This window comes from Oncorhynchus nerka, linkage group LG26 (assembly GCF_034236695.1).
Source record: "Oncorhynchus nerka isolate Pitt River linkage group LG26, Oner_Uvic_2.0, whole genome shotgun sequence".
Classification (NCBI taxonomy): domain Eukaryota; kingdom Metazoa; phylum Chordata; class Actinopteri; order Salmoniformes; family Salmonidae; genus Oncorhynchus; species Oncorhynchus nerka.
This window is the reverse complement of record NC_088421.1, coordinates 25,409,500-25,429,796: the sequence shown is the minus strand read 5'-3', so window position 1 is coordinate 25,429,796 and position 20,297 is coordinate 25,409,500. Positions and strand designations below refer to the sequence as shown.

General features: G+C 43.0%; 1 protein-coding gene across 3 annotated transcripts; it reads right to left on the bottom strand.

Moving 5' to 3' along the window:
• Positions 1-6,080: 6,080 nt before the first annotated feature.
• LOC115110921 (histone-lysine N-methyltransferase KMT5C-like) lies at positions 6,081-18,716 on the bottom strand. Of its 3 annotated transcripts, none has more exons than XM_065010311.1 (10): positions 18,363-18,716; positions 17,862-17,994; positions 17,451-17,616; positions 17,087-17,196; positions 16,807-16,970; positions 16,251-16,270; positions 15,871-16,007; positions 14,209-14,375; positions 12,689-13,945; positions 6,081-8,335 (listed from the first exon to the last, which is right to left on the bottom strand). In XM_065010311.1, the coding sequence occupies exons 2-10, from the start codon at positions 17,972-17,974 to the stop codon at positions 8,139-8,141; spliced, it is 2,331 nt and encodes a 776-aa protein (XP_064866383.1). In that variant the 5' UTR covers positions 17,975-17,994; positions 18,363-18,716; the 3' UTR covers positions 6,081-8,138. The 3 variants fall into 3 exon arrangements, with proteins under 3 accessions (XP_064866383.1, XP_064866384.1, XP_029492693.2); XM_065010312.1 differs by having other exon boundaries at positions 13,598-13,945; positions 18,363-18,715; XM_029636833.2 differs by having other exon boundaries at positions 6,081-13,945; positions 18,363-18,710.
• Between the last annotated feature and the right edge of the window lie 1,581 nt (positions 18,717-20,297).

Here is a 20,297-nt window from a genome sequence, read left to right as displayed (position 1 = left end):
TAAAAGGATTCTGTTTCTGTTTCTGTCTCCATATGATATGGTAAATACATCTACTTATGATAAGATAAAAGGTTTCTGTTTCTGTCTCCATATGATATGGTAAATATATCCAATGTAAAAAACATTACATTTAAATGGTATTAATATTACTTTGCATATATTTACGTTAATTCCCATATATGCCTGTTAATTCCCACGGAGTTTCCACCTCTGAAGATTCCCCAAAATGTGCAACCCTCACAGTGAGTTTAATGACTACGAGGTTAAAGTACAGACTGTAACTTTTAATATGAGGGTATTTTCATTGTTTTTGTTTAGAAATTACGACACTTTAAAAACATTTTTTTTTTATACAGTCCCCCCATTTTAGAGCACCAAAGGTATTGGGACAAATTCACTTATATGTGTATTAAAGTAGTCAAAAGTGTAGTATTTGGTCCCATATTCATAGCACGCAATGATTAAATCAAGCTTGTGACTCTACAAACTTGGATACATTTGCTGTTTGTTTGGGTTGTTTCTGATTATTTTGTGCCCAATAGAAATGAATAATAAATAACTCATTTTTGAGTCACTTTTATTGTAAATAAGAATAGAATATGTTTCTAAACACTCCTATATTAATGTGAATACTACCATGGTACGGATAGAGTGAGAAAGTTAGACACACAAATAACCTACCTCAAGTAATTCACTTTTTTGGGGGGGAGGTATGATGTAACTTATATATGGGACCAAATACAACACTTTTGACTACTTTAATACACATAAGTGAATTTGTCCCAATACTTTTGGTCCTCTAAAATGGGGGGACTATTTACAAAAAGTGTTGTAATTTCTTAAAGCTGACAGTCTGCACTTCAACATCATAGTCATTGCATCATTTCGAATCCAAAGTGCTGGAGTACAGAGCCAAAACAACAAAATGATTGTCACTGTTCCAATATGTTTGGAGCTACCTTTATATCAATTAACTCAATCTAACAAAATAGTTGAAACCCCAAGCTCTAAGAGCAAAGAGTCTGACATTAAACTACTAACAGGAACTGTCAGAAAGAAAGATGTTCATAATAACGATAAAAGCCATATCCCTGGCCGTGGAACTGACATATTTATTCAGTCCTCTCTCTCTCCTCCACAATTGTCCAAGCCATAATTTACACTAATGCCCTGACACCACCAGCACTGGACACTCATTTGGAGCTTCAGCCTCCTGTCACCTGGGAAATAATGTCCTGCTACACTACCTCCTTCTAAGCCCTCTCTAAGTCCTCTGCTTTCTCTCTCCTCTCCTCCATCTCTGCCCTGCTCTCAAAATCTAGCTCTTTTCTCTGTCTGCTCTTCTCTCCTCCATCTCTCTTTTCTCTCTCTCTCTCCTCTCCAGCTAAGCTCATTTTTTCAGGGTTACAAATGGGGGTGTTCTCTCTCTGTCTCTCCGCTCCACTGGCAGAGTGACTGAGCTGTACTCCTACTGTACTGTCTACCGCTGGTCTCCTCTAGACTCCAACACCAAGTCCACTCAGTCCGTCTCAGCCATCTCTAAGACAACACCACTACACTACACATGGCTACAGCTACTCTCTGCCCCTCTGACAGCCTGTAATCACCAGAGGGTGTTACACATGGGGGCAGACGAGCTCATGCTGCTACATACACTATATACACAAAAGTATGCCGACCCCCCTTCAAATGACTGGATTTGGCTATTTCAGCCACACCAGTTGTTGAAAATAGAGCACACAGCCATGCAATCTCCATAAACAAACATTGACAGAAGAATGGCCTTACTGAAGAGCTTAGTGACTTTCAATGTGGCACCGTCATAGGATGTCACCTTTCCAACAAGTCAGAGCTGCCCCGTAAGTGCTGTTATTGTGAAGTGGCAACGTTTAGGAGCAAAACGGCTCAGCTGCTAAGTGGTAGGCCACACAATCTCACAGATCGTGACTGGTGAGTTTTTAAGCACGATGAGTTTAAAAATCATCTGTTCTCAGTAACAACACTCACTACCAAGTTCCAAACTGCCTCTAGAAGCAACATCAGCACAATAACTGTTTGTCGGGAGCTTCATGAAATTGGTTTCCATAGCCAAGCAGCCACACACAAGCCTAAGATCACAATGCGCAATGCCAAGCGTTGGCTGGAGTGGTGTAAAGCTCACCGCCATTGGACTCTGGAGCAGTGGAAATGCGTTCTCTGGAGTGATGATTCACGCCTCACCATCTGGCAGTCCGACGGACGAAGCTGGGTTTAGCGGATGCCAGGAGAACGCAACCTGCCCCAATGCACAGTGCCAACTGTAAATGAGGAATAATGGTCTGGGGCTGTTTTCCATGATTCGGGCTAGGCCCCTTAGTTCCAGTGAAGGGAAATGTTAAGGCTATAGATGGCCAGTTTCAGTTCCCTGAGCCAGTTAAGGAATCCTTCGCAGTGTGTGGCTATTTTACACATATATGCACTAGGCTGTGTGTAGGTGAAGCTGATGGTGCATGGTGTGGATTAGTACCATTTACTAGCATTGATATCACTGATTTGATGTACATGTAGGTGTCAGCAGGTACTAGCATTGATATCACTGATTTGATGTACATGTAGGTGTCAGCAGGTACTAGCATTGATATCACTGATTTGATGTACATGTAGGTGTCAGCAGGTACTAGCATTGATATCACTGATTTGATGTACATGTAGGTGTCAGCAGGTACTAGCATTGATATCACTGATTTGATGTACATGTAGGTGTCAGCAGGTACTAGCATTGATATCACTGATTTGATGTACATGTAGGTGTCAGCAGGTACTAGCATTGATATCACTGATTTGATGTACAGTGAGGGAAAAAAGTATTTGATCCCCTGCTGATTTTGTATGTTTGCCCACTGACAAAGAAATTATCAGTCTATAATTTTAATGGTAGGTTTATTTGAACAGTGAGAGACTCAACGTCAACAAAACTAAGGAGATGATTGTGGACTTCAGGAAACAGCAGAGGGAACACCCCCCTATCCACATCGATGGAACAGTAGTGGAGAGGGTAGCAAGTTTTAAGTTCCTCGGCATACACATCACAGACAAACTGAATTGGTCCACTCACACTGACAGCGTCGTGAAGAAGGCGCAGCAGCGCCTCTTCAACCTCAGGAGGCTGAAGAAATTCGGCTTGTCACCAAAAGCACTCACGAACTTCTACAGATGCACAATCGAGAGCATCCTGGCGGGCTGTATCACCGCCTGGTACGGCAACTGCTCCGCCCTCAACCGTAAGGCTCTCCAGAGGGTAGTGAGGTCTGCACAACGCATCACCGGGGGCAAACTACCTGCCCTCCAGGACACCTACACCACCCGATGTTACAGGAAGGCCATAAAGATCATCAAGGACATCAACCACCGAACCACTGCCTGTTCACCCCGCTATCATCCAGAAGGCGAGGTCAGTACAGGTGCATCAAAGCTGGGACTGAGAGACTGAAAACAGCTTCTATCTCAAGGCTATCAGACTGTTAAACAGCCACCATTGAGTGGCTGCTGCCAACACACTGTCATTGACACTGACCCAACTCCAGCCACTTTAATAATGGGAATTGATGGGAAATGATGTAAATATATCACTAGCCACTTTAAACAATGCTACCTTATATAATGTTACTTACCCTACATTATTCATCTCATATGCATACGTATATACTGTACTCTACATCATCGACTGCATCCTTATGTAATACATGTATCACTAGCCACTTTAACTATGCCACTTTGTTTACTTTGTCTACATACTCATCTCATATGTATATACTGTACTCGATACCATCTACTGTATGCTGCTCTGTACCATCACTCACTCATATATCCTTATGTACATATTCTTTATCCCCTTACACTGTGTATAAGACAGTAGTTTTAGAATTGTTAGTTAGATTACTTGTTGGTTATCACTGCATTGTCGGAACTAGAAGCACAAGCATTTCGCTACACTCGCATTAACATCTGCTAACCATGTGTATGTGACAAATACAATTTGATTTGATTTGATTTGACAGAATAACAACAACAAAATCCAGAAAAACGCATGTCAAAAATGTTATAAATTGATTTGCATTTTAATGAGGGAAATAAGTATTTGACCCCTCTGCAAAACATGACTTAGCACTTGGTGGCAAAACCCTAGTTGGCAATCACAGAGGTCAGACATTTCTTGTAGTTGGCCACCAGGTTTGCACACATCTCAGGAGGGATTTTGTCCCACTCCTCTTTGCAGATCTTCTCCAAGTCATTAAGTTTTCGAGGCTGACGTTTGGCAACTCGAACCTTCAGCTCCCTCCACAGATTTTCTATGAGATTAAGGTCTGGAGACTGGCTAGGCCACTCCAGGACCTTAATGTGCTTCTTCTTGAGCCACTCCTTTGTTGCCTTGGCCGTGTGTTTTGGGTCATCGTCATGCTGGAACACCCATCCACGACCCATTTTCAATGCCCTGGCTGAGGGAAGGAGGTTCTCACCCAAGACATGACGGTACATGGCCCCGTCCATCGTCCCTTTGATGTGGTGAAGTTGTCCGGTCCCCTTAGCAGAAAAACACCCCCAAAGCATAATGTTTCCACCTCCATGTTTGACGGTGGGGATGGTGTTCTTGGGGTCATAGGCAGCATTCATCCTCCTCCAAACACGGCGAGTTGAGTTGATGCCAAAGAGCTCCATTTTGGTCTCATCTGACCTCAACACTTCCACCCAGTTGTCCTCTGAATCATTCAGATGTTCATTGGCAAACTTCAGACGGGCATGTATATGTGCTTTCTTGAGCAGGGGGACCTTGCGGGCGCTGCAGGATTTCAGTCCTTCACGGCGTAGTGTTACCAATTGTATAAAAGACACCTGGGAGCCAGACATCTTTTTGATTGAGAGGGGGTCAAATACTTATTTCCCTCATTAAAATGCAAATCAATTTATAACATTTTTTACATGCGTTTTTCTGGATTGTTTTGTTGTTCCGTCTCTCACTGTTCAAATGAACCTACCATTAATATTATAGACTGATCATTCTTTGTCAGTGGGCAAACGCACAAAATCTGCAGGGGATCAAATACTTTGATATCACTGATTTGATGTACATGTAGGTGTCAGCAGGTACTAGCATTGATATCACTGATTTGATGTACATGTAGGTGTCAGCAGGTACTAGCATTGATATCACTGATTTGATGTACATGTAGGTGTCAGCAGGTACTAGCATTGATATCACTGATTTGATGTACATGTAGGTGTCAGCAGGTACTAGCATTGATATCACTGATTTGATGTACATGTAGGTGTCAGCAGGTGCTAGCATTGATATCACTGATTTGATGTACATGTAGGTGTCAGCAGGTACTAGCATTGATATCACTGATTTGATGTACATGTAGGTGTCAGCAGGTGCTAGTATTGATACTAAGGGCTGTAGGATCATTCAGTGGTTGGTGAAACACCTCAAAGGATCCAGTCTCTTAGCACACTCAGATCGCCTCTCTGTCTCTCCCTCTCTGCTGCCTGCTTCTCTGCTCTGCTTGTCCTCATTATGGAAAAGCTGTTCCACTTGGCATCACATTTAACCCCTCACTTTCCACTGAGACAAGCAAAGTGGGTCACAGGATCTGAAGTGCTAAACATGCCAATGGGAAGTACATGCTGCTGCACTTAAAGAGGCTAGAAACAAGACTGAAAACTGAGTGATGGAGAAGATGGGGAAACAGACAGGAAGAGGCTTAGTGACAAGACGTAAATGACAGTGATATACTGTATGGATAGAGAGAAAGACATTACAGACTGGAGAGGGACACACATCCAGTCAAGAAAGGAATATGAAAGCTTGTGTAAATATGTTGAGTAAATAAGGAAGTAGTTGCCTGAAGGAAGCTTTCATTCAAACCTACAATCAAACCAGCATATTGTTTTTCCACCCTAAACATATACACTGTTAGAAGTTTGGTATTTTCATAAACTACAGTATAAAAAATGGCTGAATGAACAAATAAGTCAAAATAGAGTTTACAGCATTTTCTGTGGACTACAATGATGGTTGCAACCAAACAAATTCAGTCAAATAATATAATTACTGTATTTAATTAAGCAAAATGATTAACTAGCTAGGCACTGTAAGCTAACATTACAAGTTCAACATAGCATGCTTCAGACGATCCACAAATCTATAAATGAATCATGGTTCATAATACAGTTTTATGCCACACGACACAAGGGGGTTTGTTGAACCAATAAATACATGTCATACCACAAATAAATTGTGAAGACACATCCAAAGCTTAATTCAAAAAAAAGAATGCGTTTTTCCTTTAATGATTTACATTTTACAATTCTACAGCAGACCATTAGAATGTTTACCTCTTCAGAAGGCTGATGATATATCACCACCTGAATCAACTCTAAATATTGGTCCAGGGGAAACGTTGGGGAACCATAAATGAAATGTTAGATTTTTTAAAAAGTAAATAAACAATATGTTCTATCATGTAATATAAACAAACCTTTCATATCTGGAACAATCAATATTATATGTAAAATATTAAATTACAATAAAGCACCATTTTCAATAATAATAATAATAATAATAATAATACAGACAGACATGACTGCTTCATGGTTTTACATAAGATGATGTAGTACCTCTGTTGGATTGCTACTGGAACGATGTCTAGATGACGAAAGTGGAATGCTCAAATGACATTACAAATGTGTAAGAGCAACGTCCATTTCAAAAATGTGAATCTCATTCATGGATGTAAAAATAATACATGCAACCACGTGGCTGACTACACATTTCCCAGATAACATTTCATTGCGATCACCATCTACACAACTAGCCTAACCAGTGTGATCCAATTAAGTAATGAGCGAGACAAGACTAAAAGCAAGATTATCAAGTAACAAGTCACTGTCCTTGTTCTAACGCACAACAGATTGCTTTGAAGTTGCTTCATAATAATGCCATAAGCACCAAGTATTCTCAGTGTGGATACAGAGGGGAAAGAAGGAAGGGAGGGAACACGAAATGTACCCACTTAGTCCCAAGTTGCCCCACTAATACGTTATCATCTACCCCTTGACCTACACCAGACCAAAGATAAAACCTCATTCTGCAGAAAACATTGCAGTCAGTCTCCCACCCACCCGGTCTCCCTCCCTCGTATACTGTGGGTGCTCTGGACAGCGTCTGCAGAGCTGCAGTTCATGTCATGCACGCCACCCCTCAGTGGAGTTGTCCTGGAATTTACAGGCCTGGAAGTCATTCTACAGTACACACACTGTTGATGCACTGTGCATTTCTTAATGCACCATTGACTAATCTTCACTCAAATTGGCAAGGCAGTGCACCAATATACCATGTACAGAAAAGCATGGTACCTAAAATTCCTCCTCACTCCCACACACTTGCAAGTCTATGTACTTAGAGAAACAGAGAGCAGATCCAATAAAACTGTACATTTTAGAGCTCGTAGACAGTACTTAAACTGACTGGAATCAAAGCCCTACTGCCCAAAATCACAGAAACATGATAGAGACACACTTGTTTTAAAACTTAAAAACACATTTTTATGTCAAAGTAATCATGTTGTAGAATGTGCAAACGGTTTGTGTAGGCCTATCTTCCTGACATGTGAACTTCAGAGAACAACCCATTCAACTATGTTACAGTACAATAAGAAGGCCTCCACATACTACTAACTAGAGGGTTCAATGTGCCCACCTTGAGGCTAACCTCTGCTATGACAGATTATGAAAGGACGTCATGCCAAAAAAGCATTGTGGAGATCTATTCACTACATATTTTCCTCTTGCAAATCACTGAACTGACACATAAGATGGTTGCATTCACAAAATAAATAGAAGTAAAACTGTTAAGCATAAGCATTACTCGATCCACACAGATGTCAATAAAACCTCTGAGACATTCATATCATAACAGTATCCAAGAGAGGGATTAGAACAAACACCAGTAACCATTAAACAAACATAATGATAGGTAGACTGTGTAAATTGCTGTATAAAAAAACATCAGGGCAGAGATATGCTCCTCATGAACAATTCTGTACAATAATGTTGATATATTACAAGCTGCATCAAAGTCAGATGAGAAGAACAGGTATAAATCAGTCTGTATACTGGAGGTCCAGATCCACTAGCCCATCAGTAACCACTAGCCTCAGTCTTTTGGGCTTACGGTCTGAGACCGGGGTACTCAAGGAGTGGGATGATGTGGGAGCATGGTGGGATGTTGGTGGGTGGTCTATGGGCTGGCACTGCTGTTGCGTGTCCCTCTTGCAGTGGTCATCCTGGCCTTTAAGCCCTGAAAAGCCCCCCACAGAGAAAGATGGTGAGTGTGAGAGTTGGGGTCCACATGGCTCCAGAACCAGCCTCCCCTGGGTGCCCGAAGGCTCCATGAGGCAGCGGTACGTATAGTTGGTGGGCGGTGACCCTGGGTAATCTCCCAGGCCCATGGTGACTGAGTGGTCACCAGTAAAGTTGACCACATAAGGTGGACCTTGGTGACCATAAGAGTAGGAGAAGGAGGAGGAGGGGGGCTGCTGTTTGTTTGCTGGTGTCTGTGATCCAGAGGGAGAGCTGTGTGCTACTTGGGGGCTATTGTGCTGAGACATAGAGGGAGAGAGCGAGGTGGAAAAGGTCAAGTCTGAGGAATCGTAACACAGTTTGTCAGGTGACGCCGATGTGGCATAGGAAGAGTGAGGGTTCTGGGAGTGCACAGCACCACAGGGCTTGTCCTGATTCAAACGTTTGCCATGAGAACCATAACTCTGAGGTGTTTGGCTGGGGAAAAAGAAAGGCCTTGGGAGAGTGGAGAAGTTTTTGCTGCCAAAGCTGGTTTCAGTGTATTGAGGTTTGTCAGAGGGAGGCTTCTCCAAAGCTGTCGTTGTACTTTTACTGGATGTCTGGAAATAATCTGGATGGACTTTGTCATTGGGAAGATTTGACTTGATGGGGTAGTTTGATGCATTGAGACGAACTGGATCTTTTCCTGAAATGATGCTATAACTGGGCATGCTACCTTTATGGCCGCCAGTGCTAAAACCTGAACATTTGTTACTCTGGTGGACCTTGTCAGTGTCACTGTACCTAGATTTGGCAATATGAGGTTTGGCCGCAATTTTAGGGTTGCCAGCGACAATATTAACTTTAGAAGGGGCACTATTCAAATTCTGACTTGGTTTCCCTCCTTGAAACTTAAGCACACTCTGGATCACACTGGAGCTTTTGTCATACGTGTTGCGAAAAGCATCTCCTACATTAGGATTTAATTGTGAGCCAAACTTGTTAGAAACCACTTGAGGTGAATGGACAGACTTGACTGAGTAATTCTGGGGCCCAGTTTTGAAGGAACTTGGCACTGGCTGAGAGGTGGAAAAAGATTGAGATTTGTTGGAAGAACTCATCAGGTGGAAGGGACCCGGAATTTTGACTTGAGGCTGGACCTTAGAAAAGTTGGAATGAGCAGAACTAGTCTTAGTACCATTGGTGCTCTGATGGTGAACATTGACTGGGGTATTGTGGGAATGGGAACCGATGGATGGAGTATTTGTATTAAACATGAATGATTCTTTCTGAGAGTAGTGGGTTTTGGCTGCTGAAGATAAGGCCTGTGTCTTAGAATCTTCTTTTGACAATTTCATCCCAGGATTTTTCATCAAAAAACGATCCATGAAAGTCCCCTCAGCGCTGCTCAGGGGTGTAAAACAAAAATTTGCATTGAGCTGTCCTCTGTCTTTGGAAGTATCCTTAACTCCACAATCCAGAGACTCATTTTTGGAGCACACAAGACCATTAAGAAATTGCTGATCCTCTGCATTGAAGATACTTCCTGGGCTTGGAGGGCCAAGGTATGGTGTTTCTGGGTTCCAAGCATCCGAGGGGCTATGAGAGAGGGGACTACTAAAGGGCCCGCTGGGTGGATCCATTGGACAGAGGTCTATTGGGGAGGTTTGGAGGATGTTCTGTGGATGATAGAACCCTTCAAGATTGAGACACTGGAAGTCGAGGAGATCTTCACAGCAATTAGCAAAGCTGGATTCTGTGGAAAGCATCCTTTCTGGAAAACTGAACGGTGGAGACTGAGACTGGGATGGAATCTTTGAGGTGGAAGCAGTGTAATCAGAAGGTATGTTTTTTTCTAAGGATTGTGACTGACATAACCCTTCTGAGAGTTTAGAAAGACTATTGTCTATCTGTAGCAGGTTATGACTAAGACAAGTAGTCCCCATCTCTCCAGTTGCAACCTTACGAGCAGTCTCTGTTTTCTGCCTTTCTTTCCGTCCCCTTCCCCTTCCTCCCCTATTAGTTATTTTTGGCATGGCCCTATCATTCATTGTTTCAGGAGCATAGGCCATCACATCAGAACCCACAGGTTGGGGTGAGTTAAGGGTCAAGGGTGAGAGAGATAAAGTGAGGGGGGGAGGTTCTTTTTTCAGAAGAACAGCAGAGGAATCTTTTAAAGTGTTGCACTTGATTGCACTGTTGAGTTTCTGGCAGGTGGGAGGTTGAGAAGGGCACTCTTCTTTTGGCTTAACGCATGTCATTTCCTTCTTCTCTTTTTCAGACTCTGCTTCAATCTGCTCCAACACCTGGCTGTCCACCTCCCATACACCCTGTATTTTCCTCCGCAGTTTGATCCGTGGTAAGGGTTGGTCTTCATCCTTTACTTTGTGTTCATGCAGTGCCCCACTGTCAACCAAAGTACTCTCTACTCCAATACAAGTATCCTTCACTTGTTCTCTGTCTTCAGCCAAGGATAGAATATCTTTCTCTTTTTCACAGATTCTAACAGGACTTGGTGTGACTTGATAGTCACATTGCAGTCCCCCCACTCCGACAGACATACCCTCACTAGAAATTGTATGGCCCTTTTCTCCTGGCAGTTGCTTTACTCCATAAATAACCTCGTCTAGCACCTCATTTATCTCTACCTCGCTGAGCTCTCCCTGTTCCTTTTTTTTCTCATTCGAGTCTACAGCTACAACCTCACTCTGCCTGTTCATCAAAATGGGACCTCTATCTTTCAAACTCCCCAATCTGTCTCGTCTAACTTTACGTCTCTTCCAAAATCGTACGTCATGAGTCTCCTTCCCATCTGCCTGGGCACCCTTCTCCATTTCTAAGTTTAAGATTGACACAGAATCTAAAATGGCCCTATAAGGCTCCAATTGTTGTGAATCAATAGACTTTTCTGCTTCAATAATCAAATCCTCTCCTCCTGCAGGTCTGTCCAACTCCCACACTTTGCCCCTCTTCCTCTTAAAACGAATTTTGAAGTTGAGGCTCTGCCCTTTCCCGTTCTCTTCCTTGCATGTTTGTGAGGTGAGTGAATTCAGTAACTGTGATTCTGGCTTCTTCCCTCCTTCATTTACATGTTCTTTTTTAGAATCCAGTGAGATTTCACCATGTCCTGCTTTGTGTTTGTCCTCATCAGATTCATTCTCCAGTACCTCGGAGTCTCGGGTCCCTCTTTTATACTTTCCTGCACTCCTCCGTGGCCGGTCTTGTTCCAGTTGATTGACTCTGGGACGCAGCATTCTGGGCATTGCATTTTGTTTTGCTGTCCTCTTGAAGGTCTGTGTCCGAGATTGGACCCCAAACTCTGAAACGGTAGACTTAGGGTCCCTATTAGACCGCAACCCACCTCTACCGCTGTCCTCCAACACTTTGATAGCTTTAGTTTCTCTTCCTGAACACAGAGTAAGATTCTGCCTCAGCTCTGTGGAGGGTTTGAGGTCCTTGGAGGATGGCTCTGACACAGGAGAGTTGATGCTCTGTTCAGAGTCAGTCTCCACCGAATTACGGAACATCCGTTTCTTCAGAGGAATGTTGGCCTGGGTGTGTGTCTGAAGATATTCTGAAGAAGGGGGGGGAGACTTGGAAAGCCTATCTTTCGCTGGGATTAAATCATCATTACTTTGTGGCGAGTGAATATGCAAGTCTTGACCTGGACCCTCAAGTTTCATCTTATTAGCCCTTCCTTTCCCCCGTTTGGAAGTTATCCCACTTTGTGTTGTTGCATGAGGCAAACTATTTGTCTGTGCATCAGATAATATTTGTTCCCTAACCTCTTTCCCTCCATCCTTATTTGCCTCTCTGCCATCTTCCATTTGCTTGTGATTGGAGGAAATTAGATCTTTCTTTCCTGTGTTCCCACTTCCTGAGCCCCCAGCCTTCTGATCCCACTCTTTTCTTAGAATATCAGAAAGCAGAACCCTCACCTGTTTGATGACAACACCCTTCTTGTCCATAGTTATACTACTCCCCATTTCAGACACCCTCTCATTCTTACCTCCATCCTTTCTGACAAAGCTGTCACAACTTTTGCTATTTTGTCCTCCTGCTTTTCCATTACTCTGTTCTTCTGCATCATTTCGCCCTCTAAGCACCCTCTTATCACAGCCAACAACTTGAGATTGTACACTTTTACTATTTAGTTTTGCCCCTCTATCAATGTCTTTTACACTCCCCCTATGCCCCTTCCCAGCCACACTAACCTCACCCCCCGCACCAGCAGCTTCTATTTCAATGACCTTCTCACCTGCACCTTTCTCACCATGTAATAAATCAACCTTCACCACAGCAGTCTGTTCCCTTCCTACATCAACTTTGTTAATCTTAGCCTTGAAATACATTTCCCTCACCCCTTTCTTACCTTCAGCGTCTGACAACTCCCTGCCTGCTTCCTCCATGGACTTCTGCTGGGACCTGGACACTCTGGTGTCTGCCTCTCCTCCCTGTGTAGCTGATCTAGCCATCTGTTCTGCTTGCACTGGTACGCTGCTCTCTCTTCTCACAATGCCCTTTCCCTCCAATCCTGGACAGGCCCTTTCTTCTGCTACACTTCCCGGCACAGACACTCTTATCAAGCTAACTGTGACTTGCTTCAGTCCTGACATTACCGGAACATGGTCAAGTGAGGGGGAAGAGAGGGAAATGGTGCTAGGGGTGGTAGTGACAAGGGGAGTACTAATGGGTTTCTGGTGATTCCCAGGCTTCTTGGCTTTGTCCAAAGCACTTTGGCAAACTTCAACTCTTTTACCAGAGGGTTTGCTCGCCACAAGTGTCCCGTCAGTCCCCGATTCTCCAATGCTTTTGATTTCCACTTTCAGATCCACTGGTTTCTGATCTGCATCCTGAGCCTTGCTACCTTTGGGCCCGCCTCCACCAGTGTATGTTCTGTTGCTGATGTATGCCACATCATTGTTGTTACCGCTGGTGTTATTTTCGATGGTTATGCAATTGGTACCATGAATATCTTTTCCACTACAGCTATCCATGTGTTTCTGAGGACTTGCGCTGTTGCTTTTTCTGCAAATGGGTTTGGTGAGTTCAATGCGCTTGCAAATGATTTTGTTGTTCTTCTTGGCTCTGGAAACAGACTGGCGTGTGTGACAGTTTCTGATCATGCTCCTTGTTCTGGAAGAGATCCTTGTCTGGACAGATACTTTTTCCACCACTCGAAGGGGCTTTCCACCCAGTATCTGTCCACAAACTACTGGTCCAGCATTCTGTTGAGAAGACAAGGAAGGGTGAAGAGTGAAAGGCTTCAGGTTTAACTCACAAGTATTGCTGCTCTTCTCCATTTTGTCATTCTCTTTGGTTGTACAGCAGAGAGCAGCTTGTTCCTTCCTCCACTTGTCTTTTGTCTCCACATGTTCAAGCTGGTGCAGCAAGGCCCTCTCTTTGCTGGTGGGGTCCTTGCAGCTCAACAAGAAGTTGAACGTGTGGCGCCGTACTCGGACCCGAAGGTCCCTCAACACCACCTCTGATAGGGATGGCATTATCAGCTGTTGCTGCTTCATTCCTGATATCCTCCTTTGCCCCTCCTGTTTCAACCTTTTGGTCTTCCTGCTCATCATCAGAGCATTTCTCTTCATCTGCTGGGTAAATGAATTCCTTGAAGGGATAGCTGAGACAGGAAGACAAAGAACTAAGAAATTCAGGCAAAACCAATAGCATTACAAATAAATGCATACTGCACCTAACATTACAATCTAGTTGCATACTGTCACTAACTGTCTTATCTGCAATACATTTATCAATAAAGACAGTTTATTGCTCAATGACCAATACGTAGTACCACTTGTATCTTCATAGAATGAGAATTTCGGGCATTGTTAAAAGACATGAACATCGTTAGCTTAATGTTTGAAACGAGAGACACAAACTTACCTGAATTTGAAAATGTAAATGTAGGCCGAAATGTAGGAGGACAGGGTGCTTTCCCTCTGTTAAGACGAAGGTCTGTGTCTCTGAGGCGGTACTTCTGTCCAGACAGGTCATTAAAGTCATCACAACCAGGCTGCCTCTCTCTGTGTCGGAAGTGACCCTCTCCTTTTCTAAATAATAAAGAAATAGTATAATGTTACACGTCATTATATAGTACCAGTCAAAGGTTTGGACGCACATTCAAGGGTTTTTCTTTATTTTTACTATTTTCTACATTGTAAATAGTGAAGACATCAAAACTATGAAATAACACATATGGAATCATATAGTAAGCCAAAAAAGTGTTAAACAAATCAAAATATATTTAATATTTGAGATTCTTCAAATAGTCATTCTTTGCCTTGATGACAGCTTTGCACACTCTTGGCATTCTCTCAACCAGCTTCATGAGGTAGTCACCTGGAATGCATTTCAATTAACAGGTGTGCCTTCTTAAAAGTTCATTTGTGGAATTTCTTTCCTTCTTAAGGTGTTTGAGCCAATCAGTTGTGTTGTGACAAGGTAGGGGTAGTATACAGAAGATAGACTTATTTGGTAAAAGACCAAATCCATATTATGGCAAGAACAGCTCTAATAAGGAAAGAGAAGTGACAGTCCATCATTACTTTAGGACATGAAGGTCAGTCAATGCGGAAAATATCAAGATCTTTGAAAGTTTCCCCAGGTGCAGTCTCAAAAACCATCAAGCGCTATGATGAAACTGTCTCTCATGAGGACCGACACAGGAATGGAAGACCCAGAGTTACCTCTGCTGCAGAGGATAAGTTTATTAGTTACCAGCCTCAGAAATTGCAGCCCAAATAAATGCTTCACAGAGTTCAAGTAACAGACACATCTCAACATCAACTGTTCAGAGGAGACTGTGTGAATCAGGTCTTCGTGGTCAAATTGCTACAAAGAAACAACGACTAAAAGACACCAATAAGAAGATGGGGCTTGCTTGGGCCAAGAAACACAAGCAATGAACATTTGACCAGTCAAAATGTGTCCTTTGGTCTGGAGTCCAAATTTGAGATTTTTGGTTCCAACAACTGTGTCTTTGTGAGACGCTGTGTGGGTGAACGGATGATCTCCGCATGTGTATTTCCCACCGTAAAATCATGGAGGAGGAGGTGTTATGGTGCTTTGCTTTTGACACGGTCAGTGATTTATTTAGAATTCAAGGCACACTTAACCAGCATGGCTACCACAGCATTCTGCAGTGATGCACCATCCCACCTGGTTTGGGCTTAGTGGGACTATCATTTGTTTTTCAACAGGACAATGACCCAACACACCTCCAGGCTGTGTAAGGGCTATTTGACCAAGAAGGAGAGTGATGGAGTACTGCATCAGATGACCTGGCCTCCACAAACCCCCGACTTCAACCTAATTGAGATTGTGAAGGAAAAGCAGCTAACAAGTGCGCAGCAAGACGGTTGGAAAAGCTGGTTGAGAGAATGCCAAGAGTGTGCAAAGCTGTCATCAAGGCAAAGGGTGGATACTTCGAAGAACCTGAAATATATTTTTTTTCATCTGTTTAACAATGTACAATGTAGAAAATAGTATGTATGTATGTTAAGCTGGTCATTGAGACAATGAGCAGATATGTCTCAATCAGCTCACCTCTCACAGGTGCAGCATTCACACATTTCATTGTCTTCTCCAAAAAAGCTGTCGCCATAGTAACAGGTGATCTCCTCCCCAGGTGCGATGGGCCTCACCACTTTTACACAGCCTCCATTCTTATCGCCAGGAACAAACTGGAGAGAAGGGGGAGGTGAGGGAAGAAACAAGGTGACATCGCTAGCCCTGGGGATGTAACACTTCAAACAATAAAACCATAATAGTACAAACAAAAGACACAGACAAGGAGGATAATAACAATAATCATGTATAACAACACTTCTATAAAAAGGGAACAATGCTTAACAGGAACAAACACACAGAGCGATTAAAAATATAGAAGAGTAACATGACTAATAATATATAACATTGCTGATTACCTTACAGTTTGGTCTGCAGTCTTCACCCAGGAAACAGAAACAAACGTATGGTTATAATACAGATATAACAACTTAAAACACTGGAATTTATGCCATGCGTCTGTATAATGAAAGTATTGACCATTAGCAAATCCTGTGAAGCTCTGCTGTAGGGGAGCACATTAAATAACAGGATTAGATTAGTGCATTTGATTTGATCACTCTAGATCTAATGTACGACTTGTTAGGATTGCCTAATTAAGAGAAATCCCATAAGCAGATGCTCTGTCTGTGTGTTCTGTGATAGTGTATGCACAGTGGATTTCTGTTTTAGTGTGTGTACAGTGTGGCAGGGTAGCCTAGTGGTTAGAGTGTTGGACTAGGAACCGAAAGGTTGCAAGTTCAAATCCCCGAGCTGACAAGGTACAAATCTGTCCTTCTGCCCCTGAACAGGCAGTTAACCCACTGTTCCTAGGCAGTCAATGAAATTAAGAATGTGTTCTTAACTGACTTGCCTGTTTAAATAAAGGTTAAAAAAAACTTTTTAAAAACTGGAGTTGAATCTTGAAAAACTCACCGTGGTTGATGAAAGCCGCAGGCCCAAGCCAGAGTTGTGCACAGCGCTTACGAGTAGAGTACATCACACTAAAGTCATTCACCCCTGCTCTCAGAACAGCACTGTCTGCTGGACTCAGCTCGGCTATACAACCCAACAAAACCTCCATCCGCTCACCTACAAACCTGCAGCATTCAGCGTCACAGTTAACATGATATATAAAAACACAGACAAGATTTATCTAATCTGCAGAGTTACACATGACTATTGAATGCAACTGTTAAAAGAAGTTGATCCTTACCAGTGCTTGGTAGAGGTTATCTTTGCTCCGTTGGTTTCTGAAGAGTATCGGTCACATGACTCAATCTGGACACCACTATCCAACAGGAAGGCACAGAGGTAGCGATACACCTGAAGAAATAATAGCTGTCAAGACCATGCATATAGCCAAGCATGTTCATGCACACAATCATGAATACCCAGAGTGAAAATAGGTCATATTAGCGAACTGCCCAAACTAATAAGAAAAAATGACAGAGGCAACAAAAATAAATGAACAAATGAAATAAATTACACTGACTAAAGAAAGGAAGGGGCAATCAAAAACGTACTTCTAGTGCACACTGATATAACAGGGTTAACTGATCCTGCAAACACACACTTACATGCTGTTTCAGTAGTTCCAGACGGTGTGTTCCCAGTCCAGTGAAGTAGTCACAGGCCCAGTCTCCCACTGTGAGGGCCTCAAAGGTGGCCTGCAAGTCATGTGTGCGTTGGAAGCGTAGCAGAGTCTCTTTGAGGTAGCCCCAACGACGGACCTCTGGGGGGGGACTGCAGGGCGACAACAATTAGGTGTGTGCTGTTCTTCGCATTTGTGAATTAACTTTTCCACTTCTCTTTGAAGAACGCTGAAGTTGTGCCTTAACTGCCTGATGAAGACTGATTACTAGACGCATAGAGGAACCATCAAGACCAAGCACAAGAAAAATGGTACAATGCATACATCTATGGCAAAAGTTTGTCATTTCACACACTTTTGTCAAATATAATGTAATGGATAGGTGTAACGAGATTACCTGACGTTCATTTTATGGGTGCTGAACCCCAGCAAGGGGTCCAGCACCAAGCTGGTGGCCAGATCATCCGTCTCACACAGCTCCATCACACTCATTTTACTGCATCCGTCCATCGCCTCCCACCATCAGCATGCTGAAGGGACAGGGGTCGGGGTCAAGGGACAGGGCGATGCGACTGACAACCACCCACAACTGAGTCAAGTTGCCCTCGTATCCCCATACAAGCTAACGTTAGCCTTTATGTACGGCTTCGATAAGCTAGTTCTAGCTCAAACATCAATAAGGTTATGTTAGAAACTAGCAAACTGACCAGCTAACTAGCCTTCTGATATTGATGTCTAAATTAGCATCATAGCTAGCAGCTAGCTACCGCAGGACATAGCATTAAGCTGAAAGTCTAGCTAGTTAGCGTCTGACTCAGGCATAAGCAAACATGATAAATATAACTAGCTATATTGATTTATATAAGTTAGTCTGCAGACATATTTAGCATAACATTACCTGGGAGTATTTGATAACGAAAGCCGTTAGCTAGATTGTATCCGTAGTGGTTGCTAGCTAGCCGCTAGCTGGCTATGTCAGATGTCGAGTCAGCTAACGTTACGTAGCTAGCTGATCCGCCGAAACACAGCAGTTTCTTGGGGTTGCCTCGTTGATTCAAAGCTGCAAATGTAATCAAATGAGCTAATCAGCTAGTTTCCACAGCAAAACGACTGACCCGAGGGAAGGATTTTTTTTTGTGAAATGTTTGTTATTCTCGTATCAGAAGTTGGGCGAACAACCACTGAGGTATGCGAGTAACACTGCTGCAGTGAAACCGAACTAGGGCCATATCCGTTGTTTTTCATTGGCTAGTGCCAAGGTCAATTTTACGCCAGTTACGAAATCTCTCACAGGCCATTTGTCAATAGGGAGAGGATGTACTTCAGTTCTAGTAATGCTGTTGGTTGTACCTGGTCATAGTAGGTTGGGTTTCAGTTGCTTGAATGGTCAGTCGTTATTTATAAATCAGTTTAACATAACTTCCACGTTACACATATTGATAACCCTCTGAAAAATAACACTGCTACATCGACAGAATCCATGGCTAAAGGTCTCAGCCATCTACTACATTGGTGTAAGCAGTGGGATCATGTCAGTGGTCCTTCATGGTCTTGGAAGTGTGCCCTCACACACACGCATGCTGGGGTCTTGCACGGGACACCGAGGGGATAACGCATCAGTGGAAGCGTGTAACTACCCAGGCTTGAGATACAAATAATTGTAGATCGAGCCCATTCCAACTACACTGAAGTTTTGGGCCAGTTTTCCAGACCTTGATTAGGCCTATACGCTTAAATACAAAGCCAATATTACGATGTTGGCCTAATAAAATTATTTACACAGGCAGACCAATTCTGATCTCCTCCTACCAATGAGTCAGCTCTGAAATGTGATTGGGAAAACGACAATAGAACACTTAGTAAATGTCTAGCACTAGATTGAAGAAGCCAGAAAACTGGAATCACTGAGGATTGATCAAGGACAGTGGATACCACCCCCCTATGAACAATATTAAAAATGTATGGCACCACTGAATAAGGAAGACATGCAAAGGCCCCCTATACGAGCAAGGGCCTAATTTTGGCCCCAGGTGGTACCCACTACAATCAAACATTTAACTTGCCAAGGAAATGTCACTGGAATTCACATTAGTGCTCAATAAAAAGCAAGGAGACAGTTTCACATGATTGAAGACAACCAAAATTGGAGATGCAATTTATTACAATGCTCTGTCGTACAACAGGGATAATGTCATGTGCACAGGTAGAGGACATGGAGTGTCATGTGTCAAGCCATCACTGACAGCAGCTTGTGTCACACGTCTTGCCCTCCTTGCACACACAACCAGAGGCGCACTTGCTGCATCCAGTCGGGCAGCAGGAACAACAACCTGGAGGAATGATAGAAGAGATTAGTACTGATTAATGACCCTGACTGGTTTTCCAACAAGACCTGTGGCTGCTATAACAGGCCTGAAGGCATTTTATCTGGGCTAAAAGTTCAGCTGAATGTTAGACATGCCACTAGTGGCAGCATCCACAGTTTGACAGTGGATATTCAATTTTTTTAAATTATTTGGGCATTGCACTAAATGCTTACAATGTAAGGAAAGATATGCAACTGTAATTTCAGGTGAATGATTCCTTTAAAGCAGGTTTTCCAAACTTGGATCTTGGGCCCCATGTTTAGATTATTGCCCAAGCACTACACAGCTGATTCAAATGATCAAAGTTGATTATTTGAATCCACTGTAGTGTTTGGGCGAAAAAAATAAATCCAAGCGTGCACCCAAGGGGGGCCCCAGGACCGAGTTTGGAAACACTTGCTTTTAAGGGACACTAGGGTAGTCAATTTCGATCTTAAGTCTCAATGGTGGGTTGCGCGTTGACACTG

What these genes read in the sequence shown, in the direction of transcription:
- LOC115110921 (XM_029636833.2), bottom strand. Translation starts at nt 17,974, where the DNA reads ATGGACGGATGCAGTAAAATGAGTGTGATGGAGCTGTGTGAGACGGAT. An exon ending in ATAACCTCTACCAAGCACTG is followed by an intron (nt 16,971 to 17,086) that starts GTAAGGATCAAC and finishes TGAATGCTGCAG; the next exon opens with GTTTGTAGGTGAGCGGATGG. An exon ending in TGCGGCTTTCATCAACCACG is followed by an intron (nt 16,271 to 16,806) that starts GTGAGTTTTTCA and finishes TCCTGGGTGAAG; the next exon opens with ACTGCAGACCAAACTGTAAG.